Below are 14,854 nucleotides of genomic sequence, written 5' to 3' on the forward strand. Positions count from 1 at the left end.
TGGAAAGTTACCGCAAAATTGTAGGAATGTTATTGCAACTTCATAAAAACATTGCTGAACGTTGCAGCAACGTTCTTTGTATGCTAACTTCATGTTAAAAGTGTGGATCTAAAGTTGCTGCAAGATTGTAGCAATGTTATCACAACGTCCGAATGGTACAGGGATATATGCTTAAATGTGGTATGCACGTTGCGAAAATGTAGCTGAAAAGTTGCTGCAATGTCATCAGAAAACGTCTCATACCGTTGTTCAAATGTGTCCCGCACGTGGCTGGAAGGTTGCTCCAAGAGTGTAGCAACGCTGACGAACGTTCAGAAACAACGTTATCAAAACATTAAAACAACACCCTTAAAACGTTGCCCCCATGTTGGAGCAATGCTAATATCATGTTGACGCAATGTTTCTGGGAAACATTGCACTAACGTTAAAAAAAGCGGACATTAGCCACGTTTTGGCAACGCAACGTTAAGGGGAAACGTTGTGGAAATGTTCGGGCAACATTCTGTGCTACTAGGGTGACATCGCTCTTTGCTTCTCTTTTCGGTGCCGGCCTCATGTACGAAGGGTAAAGCGGGAAAACACTATAGGCACATCTTTACTTTTTCTGTTACTACGAAAGTCTTCCGTCCGAAAGTATGCAGGCTACAGAACGATCGAGTAACAGAACGTTGAGTTGGGTTCCAGGTGTTCCCTCTAGAAATGCTCTTTACCCATTGTGCTTTCAGGGCAGTTCACTGAGAAATTTGTTGGAGACATCAGGATCCTTCTTCCGCAAGCTGAAGAATGGGCGGCAACAGATCGTAATCTTCGGTTTTAAATTGTACGAACAAAACGATGTCGCTTGCTTAATGGGCCGGTATTGCTTAAACGAATTTAGCGGCAGGTATGCTCACACATATTGTAAAAATTATGTAATCTGAAGAGCCGTTTACTGGCAAAAAGCGGGAATGCTCAGTGCACGGCAACGTTTATAGATACGTTGGTGCACGGTGTGCCCGCGGATAGTCTGGCACCTTGCGACCTAGCAAAGAGGATCGGTAACGGGAGGATCGCTGGGTGGCGCCACCACTCGGAATTCAAACGCAGTGAGAGAGGGCAAGGCGGACACGCTTTGGTGTGATGCTGCAGGCATTGTAGTAGTAAAGGAGGTGATGGCTGGGAAGGCTACCGATTGGAGAGAGCGGCCAGAGTAGAAGGGGAGGACACTCCCTGTTCTGTGGGGAGGACTTGGTCACAGAACAGGTATAGCCAACGTTTTTAGATTGGGTATAGCGGATAGAACAGGGAGGACTTGGTTGGCCAGCCCGGCCTGATGCTAAGGTGGCTAGCCACCTTACTGATGCGTTTGGCATTGTAAAAATACAGGAGGCGATGTGGAAAATCACAGGACAGGCCATACATCATCATCATCATTATGTGTAGGCAGCGTTGGCATTGGTTGGGTTGGGGCATTGGCGCGGCGCTGTTATGTTAACAGCTGCAAAGCTGCCGCCGTGCCCGTTGATCGTCTCCTTCAAAGGTGCTGCCAGCAAAAAGGTGCCTGCGAGTAACTGAGGGAAGCGCGGAGCATCCGCACAGTGACGACAGCAGCAGCGACGGCGGCTAAGATGAGGCCTGCGACTGCTCTGTGCCGCGGGACTTCGGGAAAACGCTTGCTTTGCTAATGCTCACTGGTAGGGAAAAGCGCGCGTCTCCCCGTGCAACCGCCGTGGCTCTCGCGGGAACCCTATGTGGTACCTGATGGAGCACGTCCAGCGATCGTACACGCTGTCCGAGAGGCTGCTGCGGGCTATCGGTGTGGGCGGCACGAGGCAGGAGGACATCGAGCAGCTGATACGCCAGGGAGCCGATGTGAACCAGGCGCACGGCACCTTCCTGCCGCTGCATTGCGCCTGCATGATGGGGGACGCCTCCAGCGTCGCCGTGCTTCTCAAGTGGGGCGCCGACGTAAGAATTACCTAATCATGTGCAAGCGCCGCCTCATTGCTGCTGTTAGCCGCTTGCCAGCTGATGTGTGCCGATATATCTCCCTGACCAACTTGGGTGGCAAGTATTTTTACGGGTACAGACAGAATTCGATTCATTTGTGGGGTTCAACGGTGTTTCTGTGCAACTCGACCGTGCAAAGTTTCACTACAGAGCATGTGGAATAGGGTGTCTACCAACAGGGGAAACGGGAGTTCTTAGGGATTTTGAAGTCTGTGCCTCCTCCTTCACTTCGTTACGTCGTTTTGCGCTCAAGATGAAACTCGGGGAATTTGTGCTTCTGCCAGGAAAAATTAGTAGGTGTGCGCAAATGTTAGAAACTCTGGAATATCGAAGCAGATAACGCAAAATTCTATTCGGCTTCGAATCGAGTAGCGGTATTATTCTAATAAATTTTTGATGTTGCACTTCGAAGTTCAAAAACATGCTCCCAGTGACGGGCTTTCCCGCATTGCTCCGGTGGCGTGCGGCCAAACCAAGCTTTTCGGCAGCGCTTTTATTTATTTATTTTTTGTTTCACAAAAACCCTAAAGGTCCTCTGGGGAGGGTATTACATAGGTAAGGGGGTTACATTGGTGTCACAAAAAGTGCAAATACAACAACAACCAAGAAATGACAAAAATAAATTACATTGCATTAGCGTAATCAACGAGGTAAAATGCAAAATATAACAATAAGAACAGTTATCAGCTCCGCACCTGAAACGAACGACACAGTGTAGGATGGTGTCATCGAGATGTCATTTACCAGTGCAAGAACTGTGTGAAAGGAGTGTGTAATATCCGTGTATATATTATACACGGATATTATTGTGCAAAGTGTCAGTAAATGTCATGGTATTTGGTTTAGTAACAATGTGTGATGGCAGATTATTATGTTTGATTGCAGTACACGGTGCAAATGATTGGCCGAATGCAAGGGTACGGCACGTGATGCGTTTGACTTTGCATGAATGGTCCGACGGGGAAAAATGGCTGTGGGTTCACAGATGAAGTCGTTATGGAGGGACGCAGGATAGTACAGTTTGTGAAATCGTGTTCAGAGAGATATGTCGCGACGACGTGATAAGGCTTCGAGCTCAGCATGATTTTTAATGCTGTTACACTGGTATAATGGGAGTAATAGAAAATTATGAAGCATACAGCACGGTTTTGAGGGGCTTCTAAGTCATTTGTTAGATATGACTGATGAGGGTCCCAAATGGCTGATGTACACTCTAGTTTAGGGCGTATTAGTGTAGTATATGCCAACTTCCATAAAGTGCATGGGAGCATGTCTGAGGTTACATTTGAGGAAACCAAGAGAACGGTTAGCAGACGCGAGGATAAAGTAAATGTGATTATTCCATGTCAAGGTACTGGTTAGGGGCACGCCAAGGTATTTGTAGGTGAAATTTTTCTTTACGAGGCTCTCTCTTAATATGTAAGATGCTGAATTTTGGTTGGCCTAATTATTAAATGACACTAATTTTGTTTTAGCAAGATTTAGAGGCACTAGCCAGGTCGAGCACCATGTGTTTATAGAATTAGGTCAGATTGAATAATGTCGTGGTAATGGTTAGATTGAATTTTACGGTACATTACGCAGTCATCAGTCTGTTAGATTTAGCGCAGTCTGGTAGATCATTAATATAAATTACAAAAGCAACGGCCCCAAGTACACTTCACTGGGCTTGTTAACTGGTGTAACTTGTTAACTGGACTTGTTAATTTGGTGTAAATTTCATCCTGTCAGAAAGCAAGCCTTTTATGCATGTGACAGCACAAGGGCCGGTGTTCATTAGTGTAAGCTGGTGAATAAGTCAATGGTGAGGGACACGATCAGATGCTTTCTAGAAGCCTGAGAAAATTGTGTCTACTTGAATGCCGGCATCTATGATGAATGTAAGTCATGAATGAAGCCAGCTAGTTGTGGCACATGAATAGCCTGTGTGGAAAACGTGTGATGCCGTAATATAGGGCCATGCTCTTCGAGGTAGTTAATGATCTGAGAGTGGCATTAGTTTACATATGGTACTGGTTAAAGAAATGGGGCGATTGTTAAGGGGTGAGGTACGATCACCAGTTTGGAAGAATGGAACAACCTTCACCACCTTCCAATCATGGGGTGTAACATCGGTTGATAGTGGCTGCTGGTATGGGGCGGATAATATTGCGAAGATGCTTTGTGCTATATTTTTCGGAATTGTTTTATTTAAACCAGTATTGTCAGCAGAGGAAGAAATCTTGAGTTTAGTGAGGAGAGGATATATGACAGCATTGGTTATTGTTATTTCTGAAATTATTATGGTAGCCTGTGGGTCGAAAAAATTAAGCGTAAGTACCAAGGAAAGCGTTTTGTTGAGTAGTTCCGAACAGTCACTGCCAGTTATTATTTCACCATTGTGATCAGTAAAGACGATGTCAGGGGTCTTGGGATTGATGACACCCCATAAACGCTGAGGGTTATTTGTTAGCATCGATGATAAGTCGCGTTAGAATGACTGCCTGCATAAGGTTTTAAGTAATTTTTGACATTCTCTCACATGCGTTGTACCGTTTCCAGGGTTCAGGTAATTTATTTTTGTAATCTTGCCTGAATAGTTTTTTTTTGTTTTGTTTAGGTGGCAAAGTTTCTGTGAAAACCAAAAAGCAGTATTATCAGATTTTGTGGAGATGAACGGGATCCATTTATCTATCAAATTAGAGACCATTATTTAGTAGTAGCCAGTTTTCTTCAATGGTAGCGACAAGTTACCTCTCGGAAAGTCAACAGCAAGAAGTGATAGTTCATGGTTAATACGATCGAATTTAGTTTTTCTGTAACACCTAATGAGCTTTCTCAGTGTTTGCCTTTTGATACAAGAAAAAAAAAAACTATGTGACCAGTTAGCACGTCATGATTGGATAGACCACTAAGAGGTGTTACTTTGGAGCATATATCTGGATCGTTAGTCAGAACCAAGCCAAGAATATTAGAACAGTTTGCAGAACATCATGTTGATGCACCCAACGCATGCATCGTGATATTTGTATTCCAGAATACATTTCGAAGCATCTGTGCCCAGCCCTGAACAATATATTACTTGATTTGAATTTTAACGAAATCAGTATGCATTCAAGGAAAGTGCTAGTGGTCATTGGCACTACCAAATACCATCTACTTACAGCAAGAAGGACACCATCACAGCAGTAGTTTTCCTTATCTCAATGAAAAATATTGAAGTCTGTTTCACAAACGAATATGCTATCGCTAGGAATAGTATATTTAACCAAGTTTCAGTTAAAGCTGTTACTGTTGCAGATGTTGAGTTGATTAATGAAGATAATGCAACATTTTTACGAATAACAGTGCTAATGTTGGCGTATAAGAAGTAACAACCATCCTCAGTACTAATATTGCAGTTTTTAAGGCTCGCTTGTTGCAGCTTAGCTGAGGATGAATGGCTGATGTTGCATCAATTGGGAGGAACCACAGGGGAAACAAGCTTTACAGAATGTGCTTCGGTATCCCATATGTAAACTTCCTTATTAATTTTTAGCTTGTTAGAGACAAGGTTGATGTGGTCTTTGTCTCTCTGTATAGACTGAGAACTGCGATGATCTTTTTCTTCTCCCCCGAACTGCCGCGGAGCAACCTCGAGAAATGCCAAATTCCATATCTTGCAACTTGTGGCCATTACTCCGTACTGTGTCAGTTTCATTTTCTTCGAAAAACTTCATGATTATGGGTCTAGTGAGCTCGTTTGAAATTCACCCACGGCAATGTGCACGTGCAATTAATACTGCTGCTACTCCCAGCTGGTCTTCGCAGAATTTTTTACTGTTTGCTCGGACGTTTCTCAGCCTTCTGATTCGCCCGTGTCTTGAATACCGTAAAAAAGAAGATTAGAGCACCTGGAGCGGTTTTCTAAATTGTCTATTTTGTCCTGCATCATAGCAATGTCACGCTCATTGCTACTGGGAGAGTGAGGGAATGCCCTGATGCACACTGTGATTATAATTTGTTTTTACATTTTCAGTAGACTAACATCCAGACTCAAGATTTTCCTCTGCGGAAAACAATTCAGTTTTGCCTTCTATTTCGTGTATGAGTTTGGTCAGCAATTCTAGGTCGTTTCTTAGTACAATGTGAGTGCATAGCAGTTTGCTTACCGATTCCAGCAGGTTAACATTACTCGCTTCCAAAAGTTGCACTGCAGTGAACACCATATCAAGTTTTTCCTCTTGTGCTTTCGTCGTGGGACCTGGATTGGTTTTGGTTTCGATGTCGCCCCCAAGCAACAAGAGGCGCCAAAAGTGCAGTGCTCTGCGTGCAAACCACTTGCAGACAGTTTCCTCAAAAAAAAAAAGCACATGCTTTTTTCTGAAGTAAGCATGTGTTGGTTCATTAGTTCAGGGGGTGCAAGAACGAACCAGTGTGCATTAACTCGTCGTTTTTGCCAAGTTTATAATGTTAGACGAGCTCATGGTTCAAGCAGTCGCGCTAGCATTTACAGGTAGGCAGTGGCAAAGTAAAATAAAAGGGGTTAAAAACATGAATTGAAATGGTGCAAGACTCCTTGTTAAAAGAGTTTACGTTTGCTTGACGGATGCAGTCTCCTTTGATGGTGAAGCTGTGTGTATTGCCACATTGTTCAAATGCGTAGTAAATGTGCTTGCTCTCGCGAAGTGTCGTGCCCATTCCCTCATTTGCACCAATAAAAAATGCAGAGAGGTCATTACGGCAAAGTTCAGCTCGCTGGATTCTATTGTTTGCCATTGTTAACTCCTGTCTAGCTGCGGCACACATTGCCTGCCACTGTGAAGTCGCTGGATCTTGGAAAGTACCATCTTCCTTGTATTTTGTAAAAAAGAATGTGGCGGTAAACAGATGGAGATGAAGGTAGACACAAACAACATATACAGGCATCTTCGTCTGTTTACTGCCCTATTTTTTTTACGGCAGAAATGAACCAACTATCTCAGCAAGTTTGGTTAATTTTGTTTTCACGGCCCTTTTGCAACAGCTCGGGCTAAATATGTGCATGGCATGAAATGCCAATGAGTGCAACCAACAGACAAGCCGCCACCACCAACAGATAAGCCGTCTTCGCTGCCACTGAAACTAGTCAAGATTTGTCCACTAGAAGAGTACACACAAAAGCTTAGGAGTAAGAGGCATTATTGCACTTCTGTGGAATACTGCAGTTAGCATATTTTTCGAGAGGGGGAGGAAAGGGGGGAATAAGCAATGGCATAAGCGTGCACCATTACTTGCACATTGCTTGCAGTGGCTGTTGGGCTGCTGATCATGAATCCACACATTTGATACTGTGCCAGAGCGTTTGTTTTACTCCTGGAGACAAGAAATAAATCCATGTTTGTGTGGACTTTTGGCACATATTGAATGTTGCCATGTGGTCCAAATTAATCCATAGTCCCCCGCTATGCACACCGCGGGGTCTAGGTGTTGCTTCGGGATGTAAAACACCAATTCCACATGCGCGCACATGCATAGAGGAAGAGAGAGAGAGAGAGGAAAGCCAGCAGTGAGGACTGCTAATGACAGCATAGTAAAAATAATTCCACCTGTTTCGTGTGCTTTTCTGCTGGAGGCAAAAAACAAAAACATGTATGTGCACGTACAAGATTTTGGCGCACTTTAAAAATCCCCAGGTGGTCAAAATTAATCCGGAGCCCTCCATTACAGTGCGCTGCATTGCCTGCATTGCATCAGCACGTTAAACCGTACAATCAATCAATCGTTTCGTGTGAAAGTAAGAATTTTTTAATCTTAAAAAATAATGTAATGAACCAGGACACACAGTACTTCCCCAATACCCTTTTTGACATTCTTCACTGCTGGCTTCCCTTTTGGTGTTATTCAACAAGCCACCCCCTTATTCTCAATCATGTATATTGTTTGTATATGCTAAGCTTAACATGCTATTGCTGACTTGTATAACGTTGAGCCACCTGCATAACAGAATCAATTTCTGCATGGTATTTATATTTATGATTAACGGCAATAGATAAGTTTAAAACGTGCTCTTTGAAGTTTGAGGTTCTTTGCCTTGTGATGCTTTTTTAATAGCGGGTCTTGAAGCACATTCATGGATTTTGTGAGTGGTCCTCATTGAAGCACTGTAAATATGTACCGCGATGGCACGAACTTCAAGGGGCCCTGCGAATGGACCTTGGGCCATTTTTTTTGCCAAACATGCAAAAAATCTGCAGTTACAGCAGGCTCGAGGCAACCAGCCGGCACCATTGTCGCCCTGGTAGTGCCAAACCCTTCTGGTTAATCCCGTGCTTATTGCTCAACGATAGAGCACTGTCCAGACCTGCCTATTCTGATCTTGCATTAGGCTCTTGTTGAGTCACGGGGCAGGTGATCCTTCGGCCATCATATTCTGCATGGGGCAAGCAAACAAAAGCAATGAATGAGGAACGAAATAAGCTATGATGTGTGCAAACTGAGGGAACACATTTGTCATTTAATGGGGGCTAGCGAACAGAAGCAGCAAATGAAGAATGAAATAAGCTAACACTAGGACACTAATTAGGTGTACAAACTAAGGGAAACATTTTTCTTTTCAATCGTGGTGAGGTTTTTGCTCTACAATGCATCCTTTTGGGCCCATTAAAGAGCGAAGCCAAGGTGCCAACAAAATTACAGCATTCTGGTGTTCCATCACTGTTCTCCACAGACACAGCATTGCTAACATTGGTGAAGAAAGGGTTATTGGGTTGAGAACCGTGTGACCAGACTCATTGCGAGGGGAGGGACGTACAATGGTGCATGTGCTTAGACCTGGTGGTGTTTGTGCTTGAAGTGCACTCGACCAGTATGCGACAGGACAAGGAGCCAGCAGCAGCCTTGCTTGGCGCACGCAGGTGAACCGCTTTGACGGCTACCACCGGACAGCACTGCACCACGCAGCCGAGCATAGCGCCTCGTGCACGTCACTGCTGCTGGCGGCAGGTGCGGAGACAGAGAACGTGGACACCAATGGCAACACAGCCCTGCACTGGGCGGCCTTCCGCAATCGGGCCGACTGCTGCCGCTTGCTGCTCGAGCATGGCGCAGACGCCGACTGCACCGACTTCAACCACGACACCCCACTCAGCTGGGCCGCCATGAAGGTGGGGCCCCTGTGGGCGCTGAGCTTAGAGGAACCGTGGCATCCGGGTGATTTCCGCCTTATTGATCCACTAGAAGGCACTCCTTTAGGAAGCCACCAACCGGTACGCCTCGGCCATGGTGCCCATTTTCTCTCGCGTCACCACATTCCACCCTCAGCTTGGGGCAGGGTTTTGTCACTCTGCATCAGAGTGCACCCTTGGGGCAGGGCAGTGGATAGCATGGGTGGGGCCTCAGCAGTGCCACCTTCACAGGCTGGAGGCTGTCACAAAGAGCCACTGCCTTGGTTTTACGCTGTCATGAAGGCTTTGCTTAATCACTGTGGGTGCTGCATAGCTTGTCATTCTATGGCCCATGGATAAAGGCCTCTGTTGCTAGGGAAGAACTTCTTTGAGTTCCGCCTGCAATCTTTGCTTTGTGGTTGTCTTTGAACAGCTTCAGCCAATCCCAGGCATCAGCACTTGTTGTATCTAGGTTAGCGTTATGTGTTAAAGTGTGAACTTGGTGTGCTTGCCATTGCAGCTTGGCAGTTTTTCGAATGAAGCAACGTTGTATGTAGTCTTCGTGGTAAGGGGCCCCAATTTAAGTTGCCCGATTTCCTTTTCTTCAACGCCAGTTGTATAATTGAAATCGGATGAGTCCTTACTAATAACCCACGGTACCACCTTTTCCCTCACTTCCTTTGCTACATCTGCTGTCTGTTGTATACAGAGTTCACAAAACTAATGGGTAACCATATAACCCTACATTTCTCCTCATTAGGATCATACTAACTACTTATGCTATCAGCGAGAAAATTGAGAATATAACACGGCTAGTATGAAAATGGATCTGGTTCAGTGCAATTTCAGTTCAGTCATGCCGGTGAAAAGGGAGTTGAGCATACTCACATAAAGGAGACACATGCGGCAAATGGAAAGGTGCAGTAACGTTTCATTGTAACAAGTTTCCTTCAGAATAGGCATCAGACAAGGATGCATGATCTGTCTGAAATGGGGCCTGTTGGGTATTGGGAGAGGGTACCATGCACGGAGAAAGCTCTCATGGGCTGAGGATATTGTCACAAGAAAGCAAGCATTTGGTCGCAGCCTGTACTGGCAGCACTGTTCACCCGAAGCTTCCGGTGCAGGGCCACTACCCGTGCGTGCAGGTGCTGCTCGAGCACAACGCATCGCCGGACGTGCGCAACTGTGCGGGCCTAGTGCCGCTGTCGCGGCTGGCCCTGCTGCTGGCAGCGGGCCTGGAGGTGGACGAGCGGGCCTTCGAGCTGCTGCTACGCAGCATGGGCTCTGTCGAGGTGCGCGACCGCGAGGGCCGGCTGCCGCCGTTGCTGGCCCGCGACAAGCGCATGCGCACACGCCTGCTCAACCTGTGCACCACGCCGCGGCCACTGGCCCAGCTGGGCCGCAGCGCCGTGCGCCGCTGCCTCGGCCCCTGCCACCTGCCCTCGGCCGTGTCCGCCCTGCCCGTGCCCGAGCGGCTGCAGAGGTTCCTCCTGCTGGAAGAGGCGGCCTGACTCCACGCGCCCAGCCGAACACTGTGCCTTCAGTGACCAGAACAGCTCTGTCTAGCTTGTACCTTTTGCTGTAGCTGGAGCCTGTGGCTGGAACTCCCTTTGCACAGTGCCCCGTTGCCAGTGCTATGCGCTATGAGGCCAGCACAACAGGCGTGGCAAGTGTGTGAGCATTTGTTACCCATAAAGCTTCCCGCGGGTAACCTTTGCAGTGGTGAGCATACCATTAATGGCGCATTTCGGCTGCATTTGTCTGTTCACGAAGCACGATATGTTTGTTGTGCATTGGGGGAAAAGAATTCATATTTTTGTTGGCCAGTGAAGGCATGCACTTGTTATGCGAACATGTTTGAACACAATCACATGTTAGCAAGTGCCATTATTAATTCGGTATGTGCAGTGTAACCCACACTCCCACAGACGCAAAAGCAAAAAAACTGGCAGCAATCAATGAGATTCATGCGACAGTAATGTGTTGGCATTCGTTTTCTCCCGTTTTGTCCTTTCGCACATTACCATTTATTGCCGTTTTGCAAGAAATGATGAAATGGACACTGATTACAGGTTTAAAACAAATCATCGCCGCATTGCCAAATGCCGTCGCCTTTGGTCGTCCGTTTCAGCTGCATGTCGTCATGTCATGGTCTCAGCATTTTTCCGTCGTCACTCTTGTACAAGGTCACTTGTACTGCTAGTCAAAAGAGTGGCGCCCATTGTTACAATCTCTAGAGTTACCAGAGCTCACAGAACACAAACTCAACAAACCCGCGACACGTGTGTGGACTTGCCCAAAAGCTAAGTGCATCTGCTGATGATTGAGCAGCAGCTGTGTGGGGATGGATTGCACCGCATTGTATGCGCCGCCTCTTCTCCCCTTTAATTAGCTCCATGCCAGATGGCTGTACATATGCTGGCACACATGTGTCTGTTAATGGGACTGTTCTAATACAAGAAGGTCTGAAATGTACAAGGGGAACAAGGGACATGGTCCATAGATGAAGTGCAAATGCATAGTTTAGGTTTTGGTACTTTAGTTGTGGAGCCGTTTCCTTGCAACGGCTACATCAGCCCAATGAAAGGAACTCGGTGCTGAAAGTTCCTCTAGTGCACTGTGGGGACCTTTTAGATACCCTTTACCTCCCCAAAGAGCTAAGTCACTTTGCCACGTCATGTCGTGAGCCAGCAGGGACAACTGCCCTGCTGTTGCTGCTGTCCACCCAGAACCTTCCTCCTTGCCCCCACACCTTTTAAGGGCGGCACGTGCGCTTCGGGGGGGCTGATAAGGAACAAAGATCACGAGGGAGACACGAATCGTCCGCCCCCGCGCCACTGCTTGTTTGGGATGGAGCCTTCGGCTCCAACCAAACGCGACTATGCCAACCAACTATGCCATTGGTATAGTGTAGTTCTTGGCCCAGTCGCCGTGATCAATATGCACTGTACCACTCGGCCAATTCTTTTGGTTCGTCCTGGCCCTTTGGAGCCTGTTGTCGCTTTGTCAGTAAGTCGAACCCGTCAAGGTGTCCCTCTGGGACGTCACGAACTCTTGGGGAATTTTGGGGGATTCTGTTGCCTACTGTGCTAGCTAGCTGGGGTTTCAGCCATGTAGCTACAACCTTGGAAGCCCGCGTTGTGGCATGCCATGGTGTAGCAACCCTCTTATCTCAACATATGTGCTTGGTGCAGTGGCCGAACTGCTGCGCCATTTGGTGCCAAGCTCTCTTCACCTGCACCATCCTGTGCCAGTACACCCAGATATCACCGTCATGCACCACAGTGGCCAAACTGCTCCACAACCGCCATTATGAGCCCAGCCTTGGACATTTTGATTTTTGGCTGCATCAAGTGCGGTGCACCTTTTTCTTAGATTTATTACGGCTGCACTTGCCTGCTTTGCCTCACTTGTTGGGGCTGCTGCACCCCAGACAGTTGAAAATGAGCAAAACTAATATGTTGCTGTCTCATCACAAGCACATTAAATTACAGTCATCACGCAAAAGCAGCTGAAGCAGGCCTTTCTGGGGACTCCAGCTTGCAGGTACAACTTCCATTCCGTGCACCTATTGAAGTAGCAGTGTCCAGGCCACTTAGCCGTCGCCGGTTGATTTTAATGCGGAAGCATTAAAGGGGCCGTGCAAACAAAATGCACGTTTGGTTGAGTCGAAAGAATGCCTCTTTAAAATAACACTGCCACCACTTGTAACGCAAACCTAACTCAAATAGGCTATATAATTAGAAAAGAAGAGAATGGCCATGCGATGCACTAGCTCGATTCCCGCACTAGAACCTATGATGTTTTATGGGCAGCTATGCGGTTGGCTCAGGCAGGCAGAAGCAAATGCAAGTTAGGCAGGGTTTATAAGCTTGCAGAATAAGCTATTTGCGCATAGATTTAATGCATATTCTTTTTATATAGAATGGCAGGTAAAGTCTTAACGCAGATTGTCTCAAGCTGATTGATTGATTGATTGATTGAATGTGGGGTTTTACATGCAGAAGCTACACCCGAGCTACACAGAGGGCAGAGGCACGCCATGGTAGAGGGCTGAGGACTAATTTTGACCACCTGCAGGGGATCTTTAATCTGCGCTGAAATATCCACAGGCACTTTTGCTTTTTGCCTCCATCAGAAAAGCAGCCACCGTGGCCGGGATCAACCCTGTGTCCTTAGGCTCAGCAGTACAGCACCATAGCCACTGAGTAACCGTGGCTGGTGAGAGTCCCAAGCGCAAAATTACAAAGCCCTTCAGCAATGCAAGTCAGAAGCAAGGTGTCTCAGGTGTTCAACTGGACGTTCATGCTTTTTCATTCACAACTCATTGGAAGTGCTTAATTTTGTTTTCATTACAAGGCGATTACTCAGTTTTTGCCTGGTTTAGCTTTGCTTATGGGCTGAAATTTTAGCTTATGGCTTGCATTTGTGGCCTGAATGCCAACCTCATGGCACACAGCGTCACAGCCCAGCTTTGCACGCACTCAGGCCATGCAGCTTCTAGGAGCAAACACTTCATGATGCATGATATGGTAGCTATAAAAAGGTTGTAATACCCGGCCCGCAAGCTAGAGCACGAGAACAAAAGCCGCGATCCCCCTGGCGACATGGTTTGATTGACTCACTTTGGCTCAGTGGCTAAAACGTTGCGCTGCTGAGCACGAGGTCGCGGGTTCGATTCCCGGCCGCGGCGGCCGCTTTTCTGATGGAGGCGAAAAGCAAAAACGGCCGTGTGTACGAGATTTCGGCGCACGATAAAGATCCCCAGGTGGTCAAAATTAATCCGGAGCCCTCCACTACGGCGCGCCTCATCGCCTGCGTTGCATCGGCGCGTTAAACCCCACAATCAATCAATCAATCAATTGATTGACTCACTGGAAAGTGCCAAGTATGCGCTCAGAGGCTGGTGAAGTCAACAAAGTGAGCTTTACTGCTCGGTCCAGATGTGGAACACTTACTGGAGCGGCTGTCTCAAGCTCACTAAGCAGTCTATGTCCACAGACTTGGTCTGTCCCCTGATGGGGCACTGTCCTGGTCTTGGGATCGAGGAAGAGAGTGTTCCTAGTCTTACACACTTGCTTCCAACCTTTGCTGCAGTGGGCCCGAATGGACATAAGTCGTGCGGGTCTGTTCTGTGGTAAAAAAATTTTGTGGGGTTGAGGAGTTTACTGGTGAACTCCAGTTGCAGCCAGCACCACCTGCAATTTCTTTAACCATCTTTTAAAATTTTTGTCACAACAAGGATCCCCCCCCCCCCCCCCCCCCCTTCCACTCTACTGTCCTTTGATGACACGCCTCTCTCTTCAAGTACACTATACCTTCACAGAAGAGCTCTAGAGAAAGCATTTGCACTTTGTGAGAGAAGGGTTTTTCGAGGGGGGATGGGGGGTCCTCCAGGGCACCTGTGCTCGAGCGTCCTTGCTGCCAAGGCAGCGTACCCTTGATGGCATTGGGCTGCTAGCCCTGATGGTGCCGCACAGTGCAACATGGGGATACACGTGGTCCCCACAAGTAATAACAGAAAAAAGTGCACTTCCTTTGAGAGATCCCAAAGCCCAGATAAAGAACGAGAGAGGGTATGTTGTGTCCTCTCGTTCTTTGTCCGGTTTTTGTGCTATGGTCTCTTTGTCGAGTGACAAAGAGCACATTCCACATTAGCTCTAATCTCTTGTAAAGCGACACTTCACACTAAATATACACTACTTGTAATCAAAGGAAGCACACAGCGTTAGTGTGCTTAGGTTGGCAAAGATGAAATG

General features: G+C 46.9%; 1 protein-coding gene across 1 annotated transcript; it reads left to right on the plus strand.

Moving 5' to 3' along the window:
- The first annotated feature begins 1,322 nt into the window (after positions 1 to 1,322).
- Positions 1,323 to 14,305, plus strand: LOC144175993 (ankyrin repeat and SOCS box protein 8-like). The gene is made up of 3 exons (XM_077705078.1): positions 1,323 to 1,947; positions 8,844 to 9,194; positions 10,220 to 14,305. Exons 1-3 carry the CDS (start codon positions 1,729 to 1,731, stop codon positions 10,604 to 10,606), a joined length of 957 nt encoding a protein of 318 aa, XP_077561204.1. The 5' UTR covers positions 1,323 to 1,728; the 3' UTR covers positions 10,607 to 14,305.
- Positions 14,306 to 14,854: the final 549 nt, after the last annotated feature.

Source organism: Haemaphysalis longicornis, unplaced genomic scaffold (assembly GCF_048455015.1).
Source record: "Haemaphysalis longicornis isolate Haplotype H1 unplaced genomic scaffold, Haemaphysalis longicornis Haplotype H1 scaffold_1, whole genome shotgun sequence".
Lineage (NCBI taxonomy): Eukaryota > Metazoa > Arthropoda > Arachnida > Ixodida > Ixodidae > Haemaphysalis > Haemaphysalis longicornis.

Excerpts from the sequence above, each read along its gene's own strand:
- LOC144175993 (XM_077705078.1), top strand. The coding sequence starts at position 1,729 with ATGTGGTACCTGATGGAGCACGTCCAGCGATCGTACACGCTGTCCGAG. Across the intron at positions 1,948-8,843 it reads TTCTCAAGTGGGGCGCCGAC|GTGAACCGCTTTGACGGCTA; the intron begins GTAAGAATTACC and ends TGGCGCACGCAG. Across the intron at positions 9,195-10,219 it reads CTTTAGGAAGCCACCAACCG|GGCCACTACCCGTGCGTGCA; the intron begins GTACGCCTCGGC and ends CTTCCGGTGCAG.